The following is a 23846-nucleotide window of genomic DNA, read 5'->3' as shown; positions in this document are numbered from 1 at the left end:
TGGCTGGTCAGCCACATCCAAGCCCCTCAGGATCCTCTGGAGAAAGGGCAGATGCTCCGAACAGGCCCGGGCCACATGGGTCAAGAGAGACAGGAGGTCAGTTGTGAGTGTGAGGTTGTCTGAGAACAAGGCAGATTTGAAAAAGGCAATGACATGCTCCGAGGTGGCAGCTTCCCTCACCACTTGGTCTATGACCTGAGTGTCAGACACAACGAGGTGGCACAGGAGGCTCATAGGGAGCTCCGTGAATGAGAAGGGCAGATGGCGAGAGCAGACCTAAGGAGAAAGGAAAGACAGCAGTGCTGAGTGCGCTGCACTTGTGTGAGCTGAGCCAAGCCAAGCAACAGCTGAAGGTGGCCAGCAGGTCAGTGCAGGCCAACCTGTTCTGAGGGTTGCATGGCACCCAAGTGACATCCCTGTGTGGGCAGAAACTGACACCATGGTATGAAGTGGTGCCACACATTGGGGGCTCCAACGTGGGGAGGTGTCTCCACAGTATGGGGGAGAAGAAAAACACAGTGCCAAGAAGATACCTGCAGCAGCTGGGCAGGGATCTGGGTGTCTCTCATAGCCTCCATGATCAGTGCTAAGGTGTCTCTATCCACATCCAGGGCAAAAGGGAAACAGAGGAGCTGGCAGGCCTGGATGACCACAGCTGGGACAACCTCAGGGTCCTCTCCTGCTTGCCTGAATTTGTTAGAGAGAGAGAGAGGGTTTAATACAGAGGTAATCAGAAAAACGACAGGGCAAGAGGCAGAGGGCATCCCCCACACCAGGCACTAAGGAGAGGTTCTGCAAGTGCCAGGTCAGGAGCTTCTCTGTCCTTGGCTTGCCTATGTCCAAGCCCCATTCAGTAGGTGAGCTCTGCCCACTTCAGCTCTTGCCACAACTCACGTCTGTGCCAGGCATTCCAGGAAGCTGGGGGACAGCAGTCTCTTCAGGGTCACCATGAGGACACCACGGGACTGGGTGAGCTGAGGCAGGCACTGGTGCGACTCACGAGTGAAGATGCAGAGGGCCAGGCTGAGGAAGAGCAGGGTGCCTGCAGGGAGAACAGGCAGAGATGCAAAGCTAGGAAGGCTGAAAAGTCTCCTCTCTTGTGTCTATACTGCCTCAAGGCTGCTCCACAGTTACTTCTGTGCTTCCCTGCCCGAAACCAAAAAAATCTCCACCCCAGTGGTCACATCTGCCAGGGTGAATGTTCCCTGCAGCACAGATACCCTTTTTGTTCCTGCACAGCCAGCTCAGCTGAGCTGCTGCCAACTGGGCACAGCATGGGCCAGCCAAGTCCTCTCTCCCCAGAGGACAATTTGCAATCCTCAAGAAAAGCCACCTGGGCCCTCTGGCCTCAGGGAACAGATGCAGACAGGGACAGACATGGGCAAGTCTGAGAGCAGGATGTGGAGCAGGGTCCAGGGCGGATGTCCTGCTGTCCTGCAGCTCCTACCTTGAGGGGAAAGGAGGTTCCAGTCTGGCTCTGCCATGGGGTGGCCTGCCCCTGGGGGCTCTCCCTCCAGCGCTGCCCTGTCACTGCCCACTTGAAGCACCACAGCAACACAATGCCAGACCAGGCTCCACAGCTCTGAGGAGGCAAAGCCCTGCTCCATGGCCACATCCTCCTAGAGTTAGAGGCAGATATCATGGTCCCTTATGGCCCCCCATGTGGTTCTGGTCCATGGCTCTGCCAGCCCCTTGGTCCTGGGAAGGTCAGGGCTGGATGGCCATGGCCCAGGGGCCCTGCTGTACCTGCCAACAGTGTCAGTCCCAGGGCATCTCTGCCTTCTTTCTCCAGTGTGCCCATGGATCATCCCTCCCTGCCTACCACTCTCCCATCAACTCTTCAGAGACATTAGGTGACTTTCATGGGGTTGCACAGCTCAGCCAAAGCTCCACAGTTCTCTGGCTTGCCTCAACCTCATTACCAATCCACATTCAGGTCTTTTTGACACACCACCTTTTGGCAGGGACCAGGCAAAGGAAGATGGGCAGACTGGTACCTGAGCAAGGAGTTTCAGCAGGAGGAAAAAGAGCCCATCATAGAGACCAGCACCCATTGGCAGGGGGAGCTGCAGCTGTAAGAGAGTGGGGGACAAGCTGGATCTGGGTGCTGGATCTGAGGGCAGCAGCACCACACCTGCACCCTTCTGAGCCCATCTTTGCACACCTCCACAGTGGGGTGTGCATGGCTCCCCAGCTTCTTTGTCCCCATCCCATACCTTAGCAGGTGTTGTCAGCGCATTTGTCACCACTGGTAGGACCTCTTCTCCCTTGAGCTCCAAGGCCACCCCATGCTGATTGAGTTGTGCCAGGAGGAATGCTGCAGCACCCTGTGGGACAGGGAGAGCTCAGCACCTTTGTGACTTTCCCATCTACTTGGTCAGTACTGACCCTTCATCCCACGGCCTCATCCCACCCTGAGTGAGGAATGGTGAGACCCAAATGTGATGTAGGGCTCTGCAGGGCTCTCAGTGGTGGCTCTGGTATGGGGGGCAGCTTACCACAAGGCAATCACCAACAGGAGATTGCGTGATGAGATCCACAGCCAAGGTAACCACCTCCTGAAGCCTAAAACACAGGGACCAGGAGAAAAGGGCTATGTTCCCACAGCTTCACACAGTGCAGAGCAGCAGCATTCAAACACCCCCAGGGCTTGGAAGCAGCCATCTTCGAGGAGGAGCTCTGGTTCACAGCACCTCTTTGTCCACACTGGGTCCTCTCACTGCATCCCCAACACCCACCCACACTGCCCAGCACTCTGCTGATGTGTCCGGATTGGAGGGATCAGTGGAAGCAGGATCCCAGCTCTGGGCAGAGTGAGAGACAGAGGGCTATTGAGGGCAGGGCATGTTCCTCTCCCACCCATGAGTGAAAGCAGGTGCTTACCTGGGAGGGGAAGCCTGAAAGTGCAGAGTGAGCAGGGCTAGCAGGCACACAGAGGCCTCACAGGCTGCCTCCTGGGCCACCTCCACCGAGGGGACCTGCCAAGGGAGCAGGAGTCACAGTGGAACACCAAGGGTACAAGGGGAGGAGGGGATGTTTTTGGGCCCTGGAGGAGAACTGCACTCTCCTAAACTCTTCTCCCCACACTACAGTGGTGCAAACTGTGCTCGGAGGAATGTGTCCTGCTTGCCCACACTCCTACCCCACCACCCCACCAGGCTGTGGTCAGTCCTACCTCACCCTTCAAGAGCTGCATGAGGAAACCCCACAGCCGTTGGCTCCTTCCCAGGTGCTGGCACAGGCTTGGGTGGGCATGGCAGCCAGCATAGAGGATCTGTGAGGCAGAGGGGAGAAATGCATACCAACCCCTGGGGACAGGAACAAAGTGACCAGGCCCACTCCAGTCATATCCCATGGCTACCATGGGCTCATTTATTCAACAACTGACATCAGGCAGATGGGAGTCATTAAGGCCTGAGCCCACAGTTCCCCCTTCCCCATACTCCTAATTCCAGAGCCAAGGTGTCTCTGGGCACAGCCAGATAAAAGGATGGGGCCATTACCTTCAGTACATTCAAGGAGCAGCTTGAGTGCTCCAGTCTTCCCAGCAGTTTCCCAAGCTGCTGGCTCTCTCCTTCCATAAGCTTTTCAGCTACTGCCTGAGCGACCTGCAGAAATCACCCTGTTTTGCACCCTAGGCACCTGAAGCACTGCACAGACTTAAGGGGTTTAATGCTAGCAACAAATTAATGAAAGAAGGCATTTGCTTCCTATGTGTTGCTTGTGTTCACAAAGGGATCCCCACCTGCCATAACCCAGTACGGCTTTGATGCACAGTCCCAGAGCTAAGCAAGGTGAGATTCTTCCTCTGCTTCCCTCCTTGTTGACTCAGAGTTGAGGTAAAGAATCAAATATTAATCTGTAGTTGTTTTCCCTCTTATTGTCCATTCAATTTCAGATTTCCTACAGTTTATATCAATGTCATATAAGAATTCTTCATGTTTTCTCTGTATTGCCTAGTTCTTTACTTAGGATCTGAACTGTGAGATGGGCTAAGTTTAAGTCTCTCAATTGATTTAAGAATCCTTAGATTCCTAAAGCTCAGCTGGGAGGACCAGTCTGCAAAAGCCAGCCCTGCAGCCATCAAAGGCACAGGATCCCAGCCCTCCACTCCACTGCTGAGAAAGAAATCCTCCTGGAAAGGGCTACTGCCCTGTGGGGACCACACCTCCTCACCCTGTACAGAGAGCTGGTCTGACCTGCTGCTTGGCTTCCCGACAGCTGTTCCTCTCCAGGGGGATACTGCAGGCAGCAGCCAGTGCAGCCATGAAGAGGTCTGCCACACATGGGCTCTGGTCTGACTTGGCCTCCATCGCTGCACCTATGCAGGGGCAGAGCTTGGGAGTCATGTGCTGAGGGTGTTGAGAGGCAGCAGGATGAGGTTGGAGGGCAAGAGAGGAAAAGCTTATGACCTGAGGAGGGTGAGATCTGAGATTAAGGGAGAGAAGAGCCCTGGTCAGTAGGGGTCTGGGCAGATAAGCTTCAGCGACCTTCTCTGGCCAACAGCACTGCAATGGCTGCCAGTGCTCTGATGGAGCCCAAGAGCAAGAGAGAGAGAAGGGAAACCCCAGGAAGAAGTGGTGAGCTGCTACCATACTACCTCGCAGAGCAGGCTGCTCTGAGATGGATCCGTGAAGGAGTCTGTTCAGCAGTGGCTGATGCTCCTCTCGCAGGCCGGCGTAGAAGGGTGCAGAGATGGAGGGGTCTGTCGCATCCAGGCTCTCACAGAGCTGGGTGAAGCACTGGGGAAGACACAGGGGTTGCCACCACTGCAGAATGAATGTGGGAGGAGAGAGAGAAGGACAGCGCAGGAGGAGGCTGTGGCAGGACAGCAGAGATGGGAGAAGGACTCGTGCTGGAGCTTCAGGAACCTCCAACTGTCCTCTCCAGCCAGGTTACAGTATGGGACCCACATTTTGGCTGCATGCTGGCAAAGTGAGGGGTACACATGGAAGCATGTGTCCCTCCACACCTGTCACGGCCTGGCAGAGCACACCCAACGCATTACCCAAGAGCAAGAGCTCTTTTTACTCTTGCTTCCTCTGGCTTTAAAACATGCAGCCTGAAAAAAAAAGACTAAAAGCAAGATGATACCAAATACAAGCCTGTACACATCTGCTGCCTGAGTCACATGTGAATCATACTCCAACACTGTGCCCACCCAGCACAATCCCAGCAGCAGAGCTTTCAGTAGCAGAACAAGGGACACATCTGGTGAAGTGACACTGCCTGGCCACAAGGCCATTTTTGCCAGGGTGTGTATCAGGGACTGCACTTACTGCTGGCTCAGCCAGTAAAGCTACCCCAGAATGGCAGAGCCAGGGAAGGTGCCCCCTCAGAGACCTCCTTTCTGTATGCAATCCCCCACAATGGGTGAGACAGTGGGTGACACAGCCTGCCCTGACAAGAATGCATCAGACCCATAGCTAGGAGAAGGGTCCTCAGCCTGCATCCCCTCGACATTACAGAGACAGCCCCACACCTTCTGTCCCTACAGAAAAGGGTGGGGAGGAGGGAGATGGGGGCACCCTTACCAGAAGGCTTTGCTGGCAGAGTCTCATCTCACTGTCGACTGGCTCAGCCAGCAGCTCCGGCAGCAGGGCCAGGAAGCAACCAGCACTCTCCTGGAAGGTCTGCAGGCTGGGGGAAGCAGCAGGGGCAGATGAGAGTGGAGAATCATGGCCCCTGGTTACGAGGACAGAATCTGGCCAGGCCCATGTGGCCCTGGCTAATGGGGCAGGCAGCACACACTGACACTGTGAGCTTCTGTTAGTGGGCAGCACAACTGGACTGTGTGTCCACTGACTGTGGACAGCACAGCTGCCTTCCCCTTAGTTAGTCCCACTGAAGGAAAGCGCTCCTCTGTGAGCACAGTGATCTGGCATGAGGTGCTTAGTCCATGATGCTTCCCCTCAGAGATGACTACGGCTGCAGAGTATGAACACTACCCTCCTGCTTACTTCTGGGTCCCCAAAGTGGCCACAAGAGACCTCAGGGCACAGAAGGTTGTCCTTACCTGTCCTTTTGCCCACTCTCCTCCAGGCTGCGTTCACTGCTGAAATAAACTGTGGTCACCATGAGGAGGTCTGTCAGCACAGTGATACACCAGGGCTGCTGCAGGATCCAGAAAGAAACAGCAAATGGGGATTGTCTGCTGGCCATCCCCACACCACTGTGATAGGATCCTTCCCTGCCAGAACCTTTCCCTTCTCAAGGATGCTTGGAAGAGGCACCAGTCCTGTGAGCCAGCTCCAGCAGGACACCAGTGCCTCCTCAGCACCAGCACTCTGCAGGGCTGGAAGGAGCCTGAATTTCTCTGGGGTCCTATACCCACCTGCTTGGTGCAACCACTCTCCAGGATCTGCTTGGCTAAACACAGCAGGGACAGAGGCACATTCAGTTCTTGGCAGAAGTGGTCCAACAGCTCAGAGTCACACCGGGTAGCCAGGAGGTTCCCCACAACACGAAGCACAGGACGGAGATAGGAGGCACCCTCCAGCATCCCTTCCAGCACCTGGACATGGAGAAACCAGAAGAGCTCATAATTAGCAGTGGGTTTGGCCTCTCCATCAGCCATGGGGCAGCCCCTCAAGCATTCATGCAGGGGACAGCAGAGTCACAGATGGCAAGCTAAGTGCATAAGACAGCCCCAACTCCTGGAGAAGCAGGGGATCTTTTTGCTTGCTGGACTAAGGACTCTCGAGATGTTCTGAACCCAATCCTGGGGAAGAAGGCGGCATCCACGTCACCAGTTACAGCTGCCTGGGCCAGCTTACTGCCATCACTTACCTGCTGAGCAGAGTCTGCCAGGCAGTCCTTGACACGGTGCTGAAAGGCTGGGTCCCTCAGGAGGCTCAGAGGTGTGCTCAGCTGCATGGCCGAGGGCTCAGTGGCCTCAATCAAGTGCTGCCACTCCTCATCGCTCTCCAGCTCCTAGCCATGGAGGAGAGAGGACTGATGCCACAGACCCTGCCAGTCCCAGGGTCTCTGTACCAGCCCCTGGAGACTAGGTCCTGGTGTCCCCACCTCAAGACACTGTCTTACCTCACTCTCCAGGTCCACGGCCTCAATGCTGCGCCTGCCCCGGGGCTCTGCCCTGCCAGCATCAGGCTGTGGAGGGGCACCTGCTCCAGGAAACTCCCGCTCATAGTCTCGAGAGATGCTGTGCTGGCTGGCCAAGGAAACAACACAGTCAGTGAAAGACCTTTCTTCCCCCTTTTCCTCCTGCCCCAGCCTCAGCCCCCTCTCACCATGGGTCAGGAAGAGACTCCTCCAATTCCCACTCTGCCATGCTGCTCTTTCCTTGCAGGAGACCAGAGTTATTCTCACTGGAGGCAGCCAGTGGCTCCCCCTCCTCAGGGGCTGCCTTGCCTGGACCTGCTCTGGGTCTATGCCTGGGGTGTCCATTGCCAGAGTCCTTCATAAATGCATCACCTACCTTCAGTTGCCCCTGATGATGGCAGAGAAGTTTGGTCAGGGCAGTTAATCAGACAGATGAGTCTCCTAGACCCTACCACCCTGTGCACCCCACATCCCGCTTCGTGTGTCACTGACACCCCAGCCTGACCCATGTGTTTCCCCCAGGGCCCATTTCAGTGCTCCTCCTCTGCCCCGACTGTGGGACACAGCCAGGAGAACCCCCCAATTTCCTCCACCTTTTTCTGTGCCTCTTCAACCATCTTCTGCTGGGCCTTTCTCAGGATCCTGGACTGGCTGCTCCTGGGGACCAGGGAATGGGCTTGCTGTTCCTTCAGGGCCTGCAGTTCTGGGGACAGCTTTGTAGTAAAGGGGTTTGAGATCCCACACTCTTCTGTGTCATCGATCACTGGGGAGGTGAGAGGAGAACTTCATAAGCAGCTAGGAGTCAGTGCTTGGAGAAAGCTGAGAGGAGGGAGGCAAAGACTAGGATAGTAAAAATAGCAGGGAAGGGCAGTCCTCTGAGTCTCCAGGCAGTAGTAGGAGGAAACGGACCTGTCCAGTGCTGCAAAAAGCAGGTACTCACCAGTAACCCGTCCAGCAATGAATGGATGAGAGAGCAGCTCTGGCCATGACAGACGCTGGTGGGGGTCCTTCATTAGTAGTCCCTGAAGGAAGCTCTACAGGACAGCAGGATCACTGAGACATGTTCAGCATGCACCAGTGTGCACAGCGTACCCACCAGTCTCCCCCAGTGAGGGCACCCAGGAGGCCTGCCTTCCCTGCCTGGCTCTGGGAAATGAGTAGCTCTAGTGCTTAGGGCAGACAGGAAGACATTTCCCTTCCCAGTCCAGTAAATCACTCCTTTGCTGTTGGCCCCAGTTTCCCAGCTTATGGACAGCAGTGATAAGGGTCCACCTCCCAGGAGGCCCAGCTCTCATCCCTTGTCTATGTTCCAAAGTCCCTGTTAGGGGCATAAAAGCTAAGAGTGACTCACCAGGGCAGGAAGCAAGGCCAAAGCTGTGTTAACAGAGCTCACCCTTCACCCTTACCTTGAACACCGGGCTCATGGCCGTGGGCCATTTCACAGGGTCCTTGACGATGAGGCTGACAAGCTGGAAGATGCTGTTGGTGTAGAAGGGAGGAGTGCCCACAAACAGCTCGTACAGGATGCAGCCCACAGACCAGAGATCTGCTGTGTGGTCATACGGCCGCTCCTCCACCAGCTCAGGGGACATATACAGTGGGGTGCCCTTGATGGAGGTCAGCACCATGGTATGGATGCTCATGGCACGGGCAAACCTGCTCAGAGCAAAGCACAGATGGCAAGTTCAGGCTGAAACATCCATTGCAGCTCCCAGGGAGTTCCCTATGAGTTTACCAACACTTCTTCCCCCTGGAGGACAAAATCCTCCCTCTCTGCTTAACCTCTAAATATCCACAGAATCCGGCCCCCTTCTGCACCTCTTGGCTGCCTTAAGGCCAAGTGTCCCCCTCAAGCTGGCCCCCAGCACTCACCCAAAGTCACAGAGCTTGACGACACCATCTTTGCCCAGAAGGATGTTCTGGGGTTTCATGTCTCGGTGCAGGATGCGGTGGGAGTGCAGGTAATAGAGAGCAGAGACCAGCTGAGCAGCGATGGTCTGGACCTGCCAGAGACATGGGAGCCTCACACTGTGTCCCACGGTGCCACCCGCTGGCACAACCATGTCCCTAACAGCCTGGCTCCCCCAGTACCCCTGCTTCTGCTCTTGGCCTCTTGGGGCAGGGACCAACCCCAGCTGTGGGCCAGCAGTTCCTTGGAGTAGGCCAATGGCCAAGGCAGCAGTCTGGTGCTGTAGCCCTTGGAGAGGGAACAAGGAAACCAAGGTCCCTGCAGGACCCCACTGTCCCATGGTGCAACTTGGCTCCCTCTTCATCCTTTTCAGAAACTCTGCCAGGTAAAGCTCTGGAGGCACCCTCACCCTCCTGACACGTCCCGGCTCACAGCAGAGACCCTCTGCCTGCAGGCAGACAAATCCTGTTCTCTTCAACCTGCAAACGCTGCATGGCCACCACCATGACAGTCACCTGGTCCTCAGGCAAACTCCCATCATCCTCCAGGATCTGGAAAAGCTCCCCCTCTGCATAGTCAGTCACCACCACCACCTGGAGGGAAGAGCAGCATGGTGAGATCAGGCCCTGGGGACCAGGACAGAGCAGAGTAGGAAGTCTGAGGGGGGTGCTGGGTTGTCATTGTGCACAGTCCATCAGCTTGGGTTGGGACCTGGGATGGAAGAGAGCCCTCATGGCTGCACTGCAGCAAGGGCCTGGCACTTAGCAGAGGTCTTGTATCTTGTACAGCCAGCAAAAACAAGGGAAGAGGGAAGGATAGGACAAACCTAGAATAGTACTCCCAAACCCAGTGAATAGAATCACTCCCTTGAGCTTGTTTTGAATCTGCTGCCCAATTACTTTATTTCATGCCCTCATGCCCCATTGCACAGTCTTCAGTCCTTTTATCCTATTACCTCCACGAGAGTATAAATCAGTGAAAAGCCAGTCTCTGAAAAGACTGATGAGATGACTGAAGAGTCATCCTCATCCTGTAATCTTAAACCACTCATCTTGCATTCCCCTAGTCATCTCCTTCTCCTCTGCATATAACCTAGTGCAGCCCACACAGCACATCCCAGAGGGCTCTGAAAAACACTAACCAGACCCTGGGATGGTGTCACCAGCAACTCCTGAGAAAAGATGTCCCTAGGACAGCAGGGGCCAGCCCTTGTTCCCCTGGCCCAGTCGAGCAAAAGCATTTGCCCAGAGTAGTCCCCTTCACCTCCTTATCAGTCTCAAAGCTGTCAAGCATCTGGATGATGTTGGGGTGATGGAGGCCTCTCATGATCTCAATTTCTCTTTGCAGGTTCTTCAGCTCCTTCTCAGACCGCCCCACCTTGGGGATGAACTTCAAGGCCACCACCTTTTCAAGTAGGAAAAGCTGGGATTAGATCAGGCTTCGGGTCAAGCCCACCCTGGCAAAGGCTGCTTTTAACCGTAATCGGACTCTGCACTTTCCAGCTGAGCACACTGAACAAGACATTTGTTGAATGGACCACTTGGAGCTGGGGCTCTCCTCAGGTCCTTGCACATAAGTACTGGTGTTCACACTACTTTTCACACTGGCATTTAAGGCAAAGGTCAGTGAACACAGATAAAATCAGGACTTCCAGAAACATGGGACAGAACCTAGAGATGCTGGTGGACAGCAAGCCTAACACAAGCCAGCAGTGTGCTCTGGCAGTGAGGGGCACTGGCAGCACCCTAGGCTAAAGAAGCTGCAGGGAAGCGATTATTGCCCTTTATTTGGAACCTTCTAGACCACGCTGGCAATATTGTGGCCAGGTTTTTGGCCCACAAAGACATCAGGAGTTGGCCAGGTATGTCAGCAGAAACCCGAATCAGTGCTGAGTCCCAAAGGCCTGGCACAGCCTTAGAACCAAAGAGGCACCAGAAATCAGCCCCCGGCACCACAGAGCAGACCTCCGGTCCTTTCCCCTCACCTGGGCGCTGTGTTTCCGGCGCCCCTTATACACGCGCCCGAAGGAGCCTTCGCCGATCATTTCCAGGACGTGGTACCGCTCCATCTCTCGGGCCGGGGCCGCTGAGCTGCCGAGGCAAAGCGGATGGTGAGGAGCAGCGCTTCGCCCTCTCTCCCCCCGCCACGGGCTGCCATGGGGCACCGGCTGCAGCCGCGATGGAGCCGGGCAGTGCCAGCGCTGGGAAGGCAGCGCTGCACCCCTTGCGATCCCAGATCCCGAGGGACGGGGCTTTCCCACTCACCGCGGTGCTGCACCGGGGGCCGGGTCCCTTGGGCGGGTATCGCCCTCCCCACTCCCACGCCAGGCTCCGTCCCTGCCCACCGGCTCCAGGGCAGGACAAGCCCCGAGCCCTCGGCCGATGTCCCCGCAGCAACCCTGGGGTTGGAAACGGGCCGCTGCCCGAGCCCTGCAGCAATCCCGCGGTGGGCGAGACGGGAGTGGCCCCGCCCCGCTCTGCTCCTGCCCGCACACCCGCGCCGCGCGCCGTCGCCTGGCAACGCGCTCCGCGCTTCCGCTTCCGGCTCCGGAGCGAGCGGGACGATGGGCGGCGGCCGGGGAATCAGGCGGAGGCGGCCGGACTGGTAACAACCCTCGCACCTTCCCCGGCCCCCCGCGATCCCGCACCCCCGGCAGTGGGGCCGTCTGACCCCTGCCCCGTCGTCCCTGCAGGGCGCCTGCCTGCCGGAGCTGGAGGTGCTGGAGTCCATAATACCTGGGAGGAGCTGCGGGTTGGCGCGGGGCCGCGGCAGGTACGTCCGCGTCCCACATCCCCGGCCCGGCCCGGCCCCGCGCCGCCCCGCTCAACCCGGCCTGCCCTCCTCCAGGTGGGAGCCCTCTGGAGATCAGCAACATCCTGCACCCCGCCAACGCCGAGGACCAGGACTCCCAGTACGTCCCGCTTCAAACCCTGGTGCTCTCCGTGCCCCCGCAGGTAGGCTGCCCGCCCCCTCGCCCCTGCTCCTCCCCGCCCAGGGCCTCTCCACCTTTCCTGTTGTGCTTTGGGCGTTTCTCTTTTTTTTTTCCTAGTATCCTAATGAAACTCCGGAGATCTCCATCAGGAACCCGCGGGGCCTGTCAGATGAGCAAATTCAAAAGTGAGTGCCAGGAGGGCAGGGAGAGGGCAGTCCTTTCCTCCAGAGATCTAGGAGGCAAAACTTATGGAAAACTCTTCACTAAATCACATGACATCCCATGTCTGGTTAGTGGATGGATACAGGTCCCTAAATCTCTTTGTCCTAAATCTCATGGGAGCCACTGCTGCTGAATTTGACACCGAGGGGTCCACCCTGTAGTTGTTGCCCTGTGGTCCCCTTGAAATGTAATCTGAATCCCTGGCGTCTTGGAAGCTGCTGGTCCTGCTCTGACAGAGGTGGTCCTTGGTGCAGTGGAATGTGTTGCCAGCGGCTCCCACCACACCTGCTCAGGGACTGCCATCAGATAAACAAAGCCTGGGATTCACCAAAACTGAGCTCAAGCTGAGGCCGTCAGCAAACCTGCTCCTTCAAGTCCTGTCAAAGGCTTCCTGTGCACCAGCTTGTGGGGAGCCAGGACAGCACATGAATATGTGTGTGCACTTGTGCCCATCCTGTGCTCCAAGCAAAGCCTGAAGGCCAGTGCTCTGTTTGTTCCTCATGTCACCATGGCGGGATGGCAGGTATGTGGGACAGTGAAAAGGTGTAGCTAAATTTGTGTTAAGCATTTCTGCTGCTTTGCTGTAGGATTTCCCAGACCCTCAGAAGTGTTGCTGAAGCCAGGCTGGGGACAGAGGTGCTCTATGAACTCATTGAGGTGAGAGTTGGGGGAAGTTGGGGGTTACCAGCCACAGACACTGGTCTCTGGCTGCCCGAGGGGTCGGGAGAGCCCTGAGCACATGTGCAGGCCAGTGAGTAAAATGTTTGCTTTAATGCTTCCACAGAAGGGGAAGGAGATTCTCACTGACAACAACATTCCTCATGGACAGTGTGTGATCTGCCTTTATGGATTTCAGGTAGGCATGTGTCTCCTGGCCCTGCAAGCTGACTGGGAAGTGAGGCAAGAGAATGGGGAGCCTGGGGTTGGGATATCAGCCTGGGGCCAGGGTGCACCCCAGCAGGCCCCTGCCCCCATTCTGTGGGTGATCCGCCTGCACGAGGGCCTTCGGAGGGCGATACACGCTACTCTCCCCATCGGCCTGAAATAATCATCTACAGAAATGGCACAGGGGCAGCAAGAGATGCCAGAGCATCTCCAAAGAAGTGGGTAGGGTCTGAGGATAGTTGCTGGTGTATCTCAGCTTCCCTGTATAGGTCATACCTCACCTGGAGTTCAGCACACAGGTGGTCAGGAGGGACTGGAACGCATCCACGTGTGATGGATACTGAGGTCTGTGAGGGCCGGGGAGCTGATCTTGTGTGAGTTGCAAGGAAAGTCAATGCCTGCCTAGGAAGGAGAACACATCAGATGGGAAGATTGCTGCTTACACAGAAACACACACAGAGAAATCAGTCACAAAAACTTTGCATCATGACATTAGGAGTGTTTCTAACACTTCAAACAAGGAGCAGCATCCCAGTAATTGCTAAAGAAGTGGAGATGAAGCTGAGCAGATGTTAGGTGGCTGTAGTCAGCACTAGTTTCCCACTGCCACCACTGACATGGAAGTGAAAACCTACCTCAGCTGGGGAGGCTACACAACCCTGTGCTAAGAAACCCTTCAAAGCTGCCCTTCTTGACAGGAGAGAGAAGCCTTCACAAAGACCCAATGCTACCACTACTTCCACTCCCACTGTCTGGCCCGCTATGCCCAGCACATGGAGGAGGAGATCCTCATGCAGCAGGAGGAGAGAGATCAACACCTTTCACCATCTCCCAAACAGGTACAGGCCCTGGGCCCCCTCCCCTTTCCCCCTGCGCAGACCTTCATGACATCTGTATCACCCTCTTTGGGACATGGAATGAGGGCTAGTGTGACCCGGCAGCACGGTCAGTTTTGTACCTGTGCTGAGAATCAGAGCAGGGATTAGACCAAGTGATCTTCAAGGACCCCAAAGATGTTGGTTTATTGGATCTCTGGGTCAGTGCATGCTGTGGGAGGGGGCAGGGGGTTGCATTTTTGGACTTCTGGAACCACAGGAGTTAGAAAAGAGAGCTCCTTTCCTAGTCCTTGAACTGCAGGGGTTTGCAGCAGGGTGAACACGATCACCTGCATTCTGGGATGATAAAATCTGCCTGAGCAGGTGCTGGAACAGTTTTCAGCTGCAGAGCAAACAGTGGAGCTGAGCATGAAACCAGTCAAACGCTCCTTCCTACAAACCCTTTCAAAGAGGTGCTGCATAGATGACATGCTCCACTTTGAAGCAGAGAAAAATAGATCCTAGGCTAAGGAGGACTGAAGCCATAGGTGCTGACAGGGGTGGTTTGTACAGCAACCAGCTGCTGTAGCACAAGTCCCAGCGTGCCACCTTCCATAGCAGTCATTGAGACCCAGGCTGCTTTCACACTGCTGGAACTCCCCTGGGCTTTCCTACCCTGGCAGAAGAGGGGCAGGTTTATCAGGCAGTGCATGACCTGAGTCGCAGACAGGGTTTGCTGTCACCTTTTGCCTCCCCACAGGAAGTCGGTGTGCAGTGCCCTGTCTGCCGGGAGACCCTGGTCTATGATCTCTCTGCTCTGAAGGCAGCACCGCCCCCACAGCACCCTCTGGTAAGAGATGGGGGCTCACCTGCCCAGCTGTGCAGCTACCACTGGGTAGCTTCAACTGTGACACTGTAACGGATGAATGAATGTGCCCTCTCAGGTCCTCCCAGATGTCCTATCCAAAGGGTAGCTCACAGAGAGCAGGTTCAGTTGTATAGCCCTGAGGTGAGCAGATGTGCTGGAGGAGAGGTGATTCTGCCATGGGGCATGTCCCTGCACTCATTGGGATATAATCAGGTCAGGAGAGTGACCTGATGGTAGCTGCTCTGCATCCCGCCCCACAGCAGGACATCCCAAGGCAGTCACTGCAGAAACAGTGGGTTTGCACTGGGATGTTCTGCCTCTGTCCAGGGATTTCCCGTGCATCTGTAGGCCTGGCAATGTGGCAAAGGGAAGCAGGTGCCTGGCACTGTGCAATCAAAGGAGGGTTTAGGGAGTAGCTCCTAGCCCTGCTACTGCCTATCCCTGCCAAGTGTTGAGAGCCCTTACCCTGCCTTGCTTTCTGCCACTCAGGAGCCATACAGGCCAGATGCCAAGATGCTGCAGCACCAGGAAGAACTGCGCCTAATTTTCAAGAGACAGCAAGAGAAAGGAGGTATCATCGACCCCGAAGCAGAGAGGAACCGCTATTTCATCAGCCTCCAGGCGGTATGGCACTGGGGGCAGAGAGCTGCCGAGGGCACCCTGGGCTGCAGGACCAAGCACTGTCGTCTGCTGTGGGACACCCCTGTCCTTTTCTTCACCAGTGGCCTCTTTCTTTCAGCCTCCAGCTGCTGCGGATCCAGGCCAAGCAGCTGCTGCCTCTGAGCTGCCGGTGAGTGCCAGCACTGCAGATGTGCCCCAGCCGCCCGGCCAAGCCTCGACTCCAGAGCCAGCTGGGGCATCGGAGGCCAGGGCAGAACCTGGGCGGCCTGAGAGGCCTGCTGTGCCCAGGGAGCAACCGAGCAAGAGGGAGAAGCACAGAGGGGAGAGGCCAGGCCTCAGAGGCCAGGGCAGGCAGCCATGCAGTGGCTTGCAAGAACCGGGAGAAGAAGCCTGTCATCCACTCCATGGCTCCAGGGGGCCCAGGGGCTTCAGCCAGAGACCAGAACGGAGACCTGCTGGAAGGCACAATCAGGAGTTTCCAAAGCCTCACAGTAGAAGTAGGGCTGCTCCCTTGGCTGAAAGAAAGGATTTGTGCCCTGAAGATCCCTCACCAGTAATGGAGGCTGTGGACTTGAAAGAGGAGCACTGTGATGTGGACAGATGGAGTGCAGAGAAGGGGGCTGAGACCCGGGGCAAGAAAAAGGAGAACCTGACATTCAACCACAGCGACCACAGAGCAGCTCCCAGCTGGCAGGGTCACCACAGGCCCTGGGATTGTGGGAGGTGGGAAAGGTCCAGAGTTCAGGAGCGTGGTTCCTACCCCAGAGCATCAAGAGGGCGAGGGGTGTTCAGGCCCAGTGGACATCGAGAAGCCCATCTTGAGAAAGAGAGTGGCTCCTAGCAGGAATGATGAGGGGCTGGGCTGGGGGGAAGGAAGGGCTATTTCTGGGGAGAACAGTGAAGGCTCTGGTAGAGCAGTAGCAAGCAGACACCATACCCCTTAACAGGGAGGAGGCAGATGGCACATGGGACATACCTAGGCAGTGTCACCAGGGGATGAGCAGAGTGAAGCATCCCGGCGTGAGCAGCTGGCTCTCACCAACATTGGAGAAGCAGAATCTTGACAGATCATATCAGCCTTGATCTCAGAAGACCTAGGGGACAGGTAGCCTTAAATGGGGACCTCCAGCCATCATCCCTATATGTGAGCTGCCAAGAAACGTGCACACCTACAGAGTGAGTGGACTGAGCATGGTGCCATGGCAGAGCCAGAGTTGGGGTAAGATCTTCCCTGGAAGCCAGTGTCCCAGTGGAGCCATGGTGGTGCCAAGTGATGGGCCTGTGCCAGGGCAGCAGCCTGGAGCACAGCTCAGCTTACTCTGTCCTCCTTTCCTTCTTGGAGCACTTTTTCAAGTGTTGTCCCTGTCCCTTGGAGACAACGTGGTTTCTCCTGCAGCCCTGGCCGATGTTCAGCTGATGGGCTTGGCCAGGCATGTCGTTTGTATGCAGGACACTTCCCAGTCCCAGACAGGAGATCCAAGTTAAGCTTAAGTCAACACGTTGGCTGCAGCTTCAGCGTGTCTCCCACTTCCCCAGGAAGCCTGTCTCTCAAAGCACTTTGCTTTGTGATGTGTATCTGTTGGAATCCCCCTCTTAAGGCCAGGCTGTCTTGGCACTTCCAACAACCTGAAGACATGCCCCAATACTTTAGATACTGCTACCCTCCTTTCATCTTCAAGCTGATCTTATTTCAAAATGAGGATTTGCTGTTTAAACTAACTTGGTGCAGTTCCATCTGCTTCTCCTTCACAAATTTAAATGGTGTCTCACTCCAGAGCTGTGAAGGGCAATCCCAAGTCTCTGAAGTGGGACACTATTAAATTAATTCACTGGGTCTTCTCCAGAGCCTGCTCCCTTTGTTTTCTCTGCCCACTTGCTCCTGTTCATTGCTATTTGGAGCAAAGGTGTTGATCCCTGGTATTTCTCACTCCCCTCCCTGCTCCCTGCAACCAGAGCCAGGGCAGAGACCTTCCCCTGGCACTTCTGGGTGGCAAGAGGGCTCCCTGCTTTGCCTGGCTCAGTGTAAGCTCTTCGCCTCACCTGGACAGTACTGATTCCTTCACACTTGTTTGTGCCTTGTCCCCCACCTCACCTCTTTTTTGGCCACATATGTTGTTTCTGTCTTCCTCCTGCTGAGTGCAAAAATAGCAGTGCCACAATGAACTTGCCAGAACTTCATGTGAGATCCCCAGAAAACCAAAGGCTGTGTGTACTGGGAAGGCATTTGGCAGCACACACATCTACCTGACTGATCTTTGGCACATGAAGGGTGCACAAACCTCTCTCTGGGCTGGGTCCTCCTTACCTACTGCCCTGCTTACTCTATGCCTGGCCTTGACCTGAAGAGGTTGGTTTAACCTGCTGCCCAAGAACCTTCTGTGCTTAAATTTCCAACACTGCCCTACTTTCAACCCTAATGCTCTAAAAGCATGACTTTCTCCCTCCTTGGTCTGAGCCCACACAACCCATCCTGGGCTTGGTGATCTGAGAGCCAGATGTTGTGCCCTGCTGAGGACAAGGGCTGAGCACTTGCTTCCTGAAGACAGCCCTAATTTTAATTCAGTGCTCTCTCTGTCCTCATTCAGCTGGTTTCTGGGGGAACGGCCTGCCTGCACTTGGGTGAAAAGGTGTAAACTTTACCTGACATTGGTGCTTGTCTGCTGCCTCCTGCCTTTACTTGTGAAACTGCTGTGCTCCAAGAAAGGCATTTGATTGTGTCCTGAAAGAAACACGGAAGATCTCTGCCCTTCACAGCAGCTGAAGCTCCTTGGCTTCCTCTGGTGAGCGAGGCTTACTCTCAGCAGGAAAGCTGCTGTGCCATGTTTGGAGTAAGGGAATTCAGCCATGGAAATTGGAGTGAGGATTGGTTAACTTCAGTCAAATGCCAGATGTGTTAGAGGGAAGGGTTTTTTTCCTGGGAGTAGGGATTTAGGATGGGCCCTCTCTGACTCACTGCTGTCAGCCTGGAGCAGAGGGCATTTTTCAACAGTATGTGGAAATGAGTTTGGGCTAAACAAACAAAACCTCTAGGTCAGAGGGGAGGAATGGAGCCTGCACCCTGACCTGGGTCCCCTTGCTTGGTGTCTGCCTGTGTCACCCACCTACCTCACAAGGCTGTTGTGAGGCTTTAACTGGCAAAAGCCCCAGGCTGGGCAGAAAAGCACCGGCAGCGTGTGTAGCATTAACACTATTAAAAGCAAGCAGTGTGGTTTGATGTTGGCTGTGCTCTTGTGTGGTGGCATCGGGCCCTTCAGGCTCCCCTTCACCACCCCACATCTTCCCCAGCAACTGTGAGACATTTACCAGTCACTCACTGGCCAGTTTTGACCCCCAGCTTTAAGGGAAGAGGGCTGGATTTGGGCACCTAGCCTCTATAAGATGGCCAAACACAGGGTTTGAGATGCCAACAGCAGAATCCTGCTCCAGGAGCCACCCCTCCACCGTACCCACAGGACTAACCTTTCACTTGCAGAAACATTTGTGTAAGTCTGAGTTTGCACCAAAGCAGCACCTGTTTGCGCCAAAATCCATCCAGGTGCCATTGGTTGGGCCCCTTCGTATTTCCATGTGCTCTTGATTATGTCCTTGGCCCCAGAGGATAGAGCCAAGAGGAGGGCTGAGCAGTTTGGGTTTGGCCTGGAACCAGCTCCCACAGCCCCATTTAGGTGATGGAGCCCCCAAAACTGAATACAGGACTGGCTCAGGGGAAACTGATTTACAAGATTCTGAAAAGGGGCTGGGATGGGACAGCTCTTGGGAAGATACTCTCTAACTGACCAAAGCCTCTCATCTGCCCTCACATACATCCAGGGCCCCACATCTCTGGCAGGAGGGACAGTCATGCCCACCAAGCAATGATATCCAAGCAGATCTGCGGCTTAGCATCACAACTCATCAGGGCAGGAACAGTGGCACCAGCCTGGAGTCTAGGGATAACTAGCTGTCTCTTAGGAACTGCTTTTTTTCTGAAACACTCTGGATTTGCAGTACTGGCTGTGCCAGGCTCTGGTCAGGAGGGCTCTGAACCAGCAGCTGGATAAGTGGGGCAACTATCACGAAAAGGGACCAGAGAGACAAGAGCCATGTTGTGCATTTCACAGAGGATATTCACAAACCAGTGAGACCGTTGTCCTTTAAAAAACCAGCAGCTTTTAGCAGTGTAGCACCCCAATATCCTGCCCCAAGGAAACCCCCAGGCTGACCCACAAGGAAGAGGATTCACATCCAAGAGTGTTAGCAGCTTACAGAAATCCCAACATGAGGCACACACTGGTGAGCAGGGCTGGTGCAGTAGCACACAAATTTGGGGAGCAGCAAGAGCTGATTCCCTCTCCCTGCTGCAAGGCTGGCAGCTCTGACTCTCCAAAACAAGGCCTTGGAGGGGTAAAGGTGAACAGAGACCTGGCCTGTGCATCTGGGCAGCTTCATGGCATCTCTGGGATGGTCACATCTTTGTCCCAGTCCTCTCAGTGTTGCTGGCCCCAGGTCACAGCAGGATAGAGCTTATGTTTGAAATGGCTCCTTCAGGGTCCATCTTGTAGAGCATGAAGTGGCCCTGCACCTGGGCAGCACTGATCTGTTTGGAGACGGCCAGTGCCTGCTCTGCAAACCGCTCGGCTGCAGCCACGGGCTGCTCAGGATAGAAGCGCTGGAACATGCAGGAAAGCTGCCAGTGGGAGCAATGGCCCACATACTGCTTGAGATCCACACGGCCAGGACGCACCAGGGCTGGGTCCAGCCTGTCAAGAGACAGAGGGGGGCCTGGAAAACCTGATCAAAGCATCTCTGCAGGGTGGGTCCTGCAGGAACCCCCCGTCCACCCTAGCACAACCCGTGTCCTGTCTGCAAAGTGCTGTGAACTGTGAGATGGTAAAGGGAAGGAGCAGGTTCATCCCTAGGGAGACTGAGGGGAGAAATCAACCCAAAAAAAAAGAGAGAGCAAGGGAAGGGCTGGCTCTGGAGAAGGACAAACAAGTCCTGTGAAACAGTTCTGCCCATCTCTGTCCCATAAGCAACCTCTGAACAACCCCCTAGGACAGCTCGGTCTGGAGTGAGCCAAGCCTGCGATAGCGCAGTGGCTGAGCAGGCTGAGCAGGTGCTGCGAGCCCAGGCTGCATCCCACCAACCCAGTGGGCTGCACATGGGGCCAGCGTTTCACTCACAGCATGGCCACAACCCCAAAACCTGCAGCTCCCATGGGCAGGAAGCTGGTACCACTCCTGAATGGAATAACCATATTCTGAACAGCAAGGAAGCATCTGAGGCTCCAGCAATCCTGGTTAGCAATCAAGGGATTTGCATCCGAAAGGATGATTTGGGAAACCCAAAGCCCCATTCTTCCTGCTGGAGGATTCAAAGAGCCCCACATAAAGCCCAATAAAAGGGAGCAAGGTTTTCCTGTGCCACCCACCCTATTCCTTCCCAGAGGGCAGCTCTGACCTGTCCACATAGTTGGTGGTCATGAAGACAATCCTGGCCTCTGTGGATGCCACGCCGTCCAGCGCGTTGAGGAGGCCGCTGAAGGTCAAGCGCCCCATGCCTTGGTACGCAGCAGGGTCTGGGAACAGCGGAGTCTGAGATCACAGCCATCGGCCACTGACCCTGCGCAGGCTTGCAGGCCACCTTCCTATCACCTAATGCCAAGCTCCCCACTCCCTCCCTGCTCCAAGGCTGACCCTCTGCCTGGCTGGTAGCACATTCACCTCCCCTGCCCACATGCACCCATGGAAATCCAAACAGAGAACAAGAAGGAAAGCCACCTTCTCCCTCATACTGAAAATAGCTAGGCAGAAGAAGGATCTTTGCCCGAGGATAAAGGACCCAAATTTCTTGTATAGCCTAGGCTATGAAGGTTATATCTCTAAGGCCCTGAGGCCATAGAAATGCCCGCTCCTGGTTTCTGCTGGTGTAGCAGAGCAGCCCAGAGTCCAAACTTTTCCCCAGTACAGCTGGCAAACCTCCCTCCAGCTGCTGGCCCAGAAATGGGGGCAGTGCTCACTCTCAGCGGCCAGGTCCCGGCTGATGAAGGCAGCGTCCACATCCTCCAGCAGGATAATGCTCTGCTGTGGTGCCACGCTCAGGAGGTGATTGAGCCGGTCGTCAGAGAGGCTGTGGTCACTAAGGCTCAGCAGGCAGATACTGTACTCCAGCTCCCCGGCCAGGGCTGTGCTGGGAAGGACACAAACCACAGGGGTGAATCACAGTGGGAAAGCACAGAGCCAGCAGCAGGGGAGAGGGCAGAAGTGTCCTTTCCCAGCAGGGATCAGATCTGAGGGGGGTACGGGAACACCTGCTCAGCTTGCTGTGCAGCACTGTGCAAAGCAAGGGCACAAAGGGCTCGTAACCCTGACCTGTCACAGTGCCAGCAAAACACCAGGCACCACACATGAGGCACAGCCCACTCCTCTTTCCGAACCCAAGCTCATTCACACCTTCTTATCTGAGGCTGCTGTGCCCCAGAGCAGGCAGCTGGTGGGAAAACTGCCGTTCACCAGCTGGCAACACTCACATGAAGCTGCTTTTCCCACAGCCAGGAGGACCGTACAGCAGGTAACCTCTTCGGTAGGGGATTCCTAGGAAGACAGTGTTCTTTTAGGATAACCAGCTGGATTGCTCTGAGCTCCCTTCCCTCAGAGCCACAAGGCTTTGCTAATTGAGCACACATAATCACGCATAGAGGATACACCAAGGGAAGGCAAGCAGCAGGGAAAAATCTCTCCACAGCTGACTCCAGAGAGAACCACAGGCATTCTGCCCCACCCCACATGGTACAGAGGACACCACACCAGAGCCTTGCCTCTGTCACTGTACCACTTGGAATTGCTGATGAACTCCTTCACGTCCTGAACCAGCCTCTCCGACACGCCCTTCTCCAGCACCACGGAGCTGAGGGGCCGGCGGCGGCGGGGGAAGCCGAACTGCCGCCACTCTGCTCCCACGGCCGTGTACATGAGTGTCTTCCCCTCCTGCTTCTGCAGTGCCAGCTCCCGGGCTGAGGAGAGAGGCAGAAGGGACAGCTGCCAGGGAAGGAGATCTCCCATGAAGCCCTGGGCATCTCCAGGGAGTAGGCTGTTCCCAGCAGGACCCCATGCAGTTCCCCTACAGACCTTCCTGGAGGATGTTGAAGAAGATCTCCCGGTCGGTGCCCAGCGCAGTGAAGGTGACAGACTCCCAGGGGGTCCCTGTGTTCAGGTCAATCACCTGCGTCTCCCGGCTGCGCTCAATGCGAATCCACTTCCTGCGATACCTGGGGTGGGAAGACAGGGTTGGGGTGCAGTGATCCAGCACCACCCAGCTGTGACCAGCCTGGCTCATCAATCAAGAACATTTATCTCAGGTAAGGAAATCACTTCACACTGCTGAGTACAGGCTCCTCTTGCTACTTCCTGCCCTAACCCAGACCCAGGGAGGAGGCAGGATCCTCTCCAGTGCCTCTACAGGCCCCCCAAGCTGCCAAAGTGAGGCTCAATCCCCACACAGGTTTCCCCTGCACCCCCTTACCAGATGAAATGATTCCCGATGCTGGGGACAAAGTCAAACTTGGTGCTGACACGCCCACTCTCATGCTGCAGGTATGATGTCTCCACACTGAGGTGCTGTGTGTGCTTGGCATGGTGGGACACCCAGTTCAGCAGCCACTGGTAGCTCTTGTCCTTGCTGGGCACCTCCAAGGTGATCATGTAGTGGCGCCTGAAAGCCACCAGCCCAAACTGGGCCCCTTTACGAGCCACTGCCAGGACCGTGCCCACCCCGACAAGGCCAAACCCAGCTCCGAAATATGGGTTGTCCTTCAGGGCTAGGACAAAGTCAGAAAAGGGCATCGTGGGAGGTTAAGCAGCTCCTTTCCACAGCATCGTTTCTGTGCTCCACAAACCAACCTGCGTGGAAAGACTGAGTGGCAGGAAAGAACACAACGGATTGCCTGCATTTCCCTGGCCTTTGTCGTGGCCAGTTCTTAAGGTGAAAGGCTGCCTAGCACATCTGGATCTCCCACATCTGTGCTTATTACCAGGGGTTCAGAATGCTGCTGGCTGCAGGAGCTCCCTCCCTCTCTGCAGGCCACTGGGCCAGCCAGGCAGGAGGGGGCCAGGAGCTGGAGGCTCTCCAGCAAGCACGGGAGCATGTGTTGCTTCTTCAGCCAAGACAAGAAGCTCAGAGTTTTACAGGGTTTTATTCTTTAAACAACCAGAGATCGTGAGCACTGCAATTATTTAAGGTTTATTGTTCGAAAAAGCTGAAGCGCATCTCCAGGCCGAGCCGAGAGCCGGGTGGGAACGGCCACACGACTGCGGTGGAAGCAGCACCTCCATGTCTGGATAACACCCGCATGCTCAGGGGGCCTGAAGCTTCTCCAGCTCCCTCAGCAGGTCTGTCAGGTACAGGGGACGAGGGGGAGCCTCCCTCGGCAGACGCACAGACCCGCTCCGCTCCCTCACGCAGCATTCCAGCTCCCCCAGCACAAGGCGTGACCTTCCTCTTTCCCAGGCGTCCCGTGGGCAGGGTCCCCCAGCCCCGCGGCAGGAGCCCCACCGT

At 55.8% G+C, this 23846-nt stretch overlaps 3 protein-coding genes across 3 annotated transcripts in view; 1 reads left to right on the top strand and 2 right to left on the bottom strand.

Annotated features, from left to right (window-relative positions):
* Nucleotides 1–11344, bottom strand: part of STK36 (serine/threonine kinase 36) — a 19348-nt gene extending 8004 nt beyond the window's left edge. The window contains exons 1-26 of the mRNA XM_029959901.1: nucleotides 11236–11344; nucleotides 10956–11061; nucleotides 10235–10375; nucleotides 9487–9564; nucleotides 8935–9065; nucleotides 8469–8718; nucleotides 8003–8096; nucleotides 7656–7825; nucleotides 7251–7450; nucleotides 7045–7171; nucleotides 6790–6933; nucleotides 6335–6514; nucleotides 6017–6114; nucleotides 5535–5640; nucleotides 4601–4769; nucleotides 4200–4321; nucleotides 3504–3608; nucleotides 3176–3274; nucleotides 2884–2978; nucleotides 2499–2565; nucleotides 2217–2327; nucleotides 1998–2072; nucleotides 1448–1619; nucleotides 895–1042; nucleotides 534–687; nucleotides 5–276 (exon numbers count right to left, since the gene is read on the bottom strand). Of these exons, the coding sequence (XP_029815761.1) occupies nucleotides 5–276; nucleotides 534–687; nucleotides 895–1042; nucleotides 1448–1619; nucleotides 1998–2072; nucleotides 2217–2327; nucleotides 2499–2565; nucleotides 2884–2978; nucleotides 3176–3274; nucleotides 3504–3608; nucleotides 4200–4321; nucleotides 4601–4769; nucleotides 5535–5640; nucleotides 6017–6114; nucleotides 6335–6514; nucleotides 6790–6933; nucleotides 7045–7171; nucleotides 7251–7450; nucleotides 7656–7825; nucleotides 8003–8096; nucleotides 8469–8718; nucleotides 8935–9065; nucleotides 9487–9564; nucleotides 10235–10375; nucleotides 10956–11039 (3392 nt within the window). The 5' untranslated portion in view covers nucleotides 11040–11061; nucleotides 11236–11344. The remainder of the gene's footprint in view (nucleotides 1–4; nucleotides 277–533; nucleotides 688–894; nucleotides 1043–1447; nucleotides 1620–1997; nucleotides 2073–2216; nucleotides 2328–2498; nucleotides 2566–2883; nucleotides 2979–3175; nucleotides 3275–3503; nucleotides 3609–4199; nucleotides 4322–4600; nucleotides 4770–5534; nucleotides 5641–6016; nucleotides 6115–6334; nucleotides 6515–6789; nucleotides 6934–7044; nucleotides 7172–7250; nucleotides 7451–7655; nucleotides 7826–8002; nucleotides 8097–8468; nucleotides 8719–8934; nucleotides 9066–9486; nucleotides 9565–10234; nucleotides 10376–10955; nucleotides 11062–11235) is intronic.
* An 8-nt stretch (nucleotides 11345–11352) lies between these two features.
* On the top strand, nucleotides 11353–18528 carry RNF25 (ring finger protein 25). Its single transcript, XM_018072456.1, has 9 exons — nucleotides 11353–11575; nucleotides 11819–11925; nucleotides 12021–12088; nucleotides 12713–12782; nucleotides 12910–12981; nucleotides 13709–13849; nucleotides 14586–14675; nucleotides 15183–15317; nucleotides 15433–18528. Exons 1-9 carry the CDS (start codon nucleotides 11353–11355, stop codon nucleotides 16153–16155), a joined length of 1629 nt encoding a protein of 542 aa, XP_017927945.1. The 3' UTR covers nucleotides 16156–18528.
* Nucleotides 18529–19379: 851 nt separating this feature from the next.
* On the bottom strand, nucleotides 19380–23192 carry LOC103756820 (mitochondrial chaperone BCS1). Its single transcript, XM_008922901.2, has 7 exons — nucleotides 22815–23192; nucleotides 22421–22560; nucleotides 22111–22305; nucleotides 21823–21886; nucleotides 21313–21482; nucleotides 20754–20871; nucleotides 19380–20053 (listed from the first exon to the last, which is right to left on the bottom strand). Exons 1-7 carry the CDS (start codon nucleotides 23132–23134, stop codon nucleotides 19801–19803), a joined length of 1260 nt encoding a protein of 419 aa, XP_008921149.2. The 5' UTR covers nucleotides 23135–23192; the 3' UTR covers nucleotides 19380–19800.
* Between the last annotated feature and the right edge of the window lie 654 nt (nucleotides 23193–23846).

This window comes from Manacus vitellinus, unplaced genomic scaffold (genome assembly GCF_001715985.3).
Source record: "Manacus vitellinus isolate BGI_N305 unplaced genomic scaffold, ASM171598v3 scaffold_22_pilon, whole genome shotgun sequence".
Lineage (NCBI taxonomy): Eukaryota > Metazoa > Chordata > Aves > Passeriformes > Pipridae > Manacus > Manacus vitellinus.
Note: the sequence above shows the minus strand (reverse complement) of the source record. Positions and strands in the feature narration are given on the sequence as shown.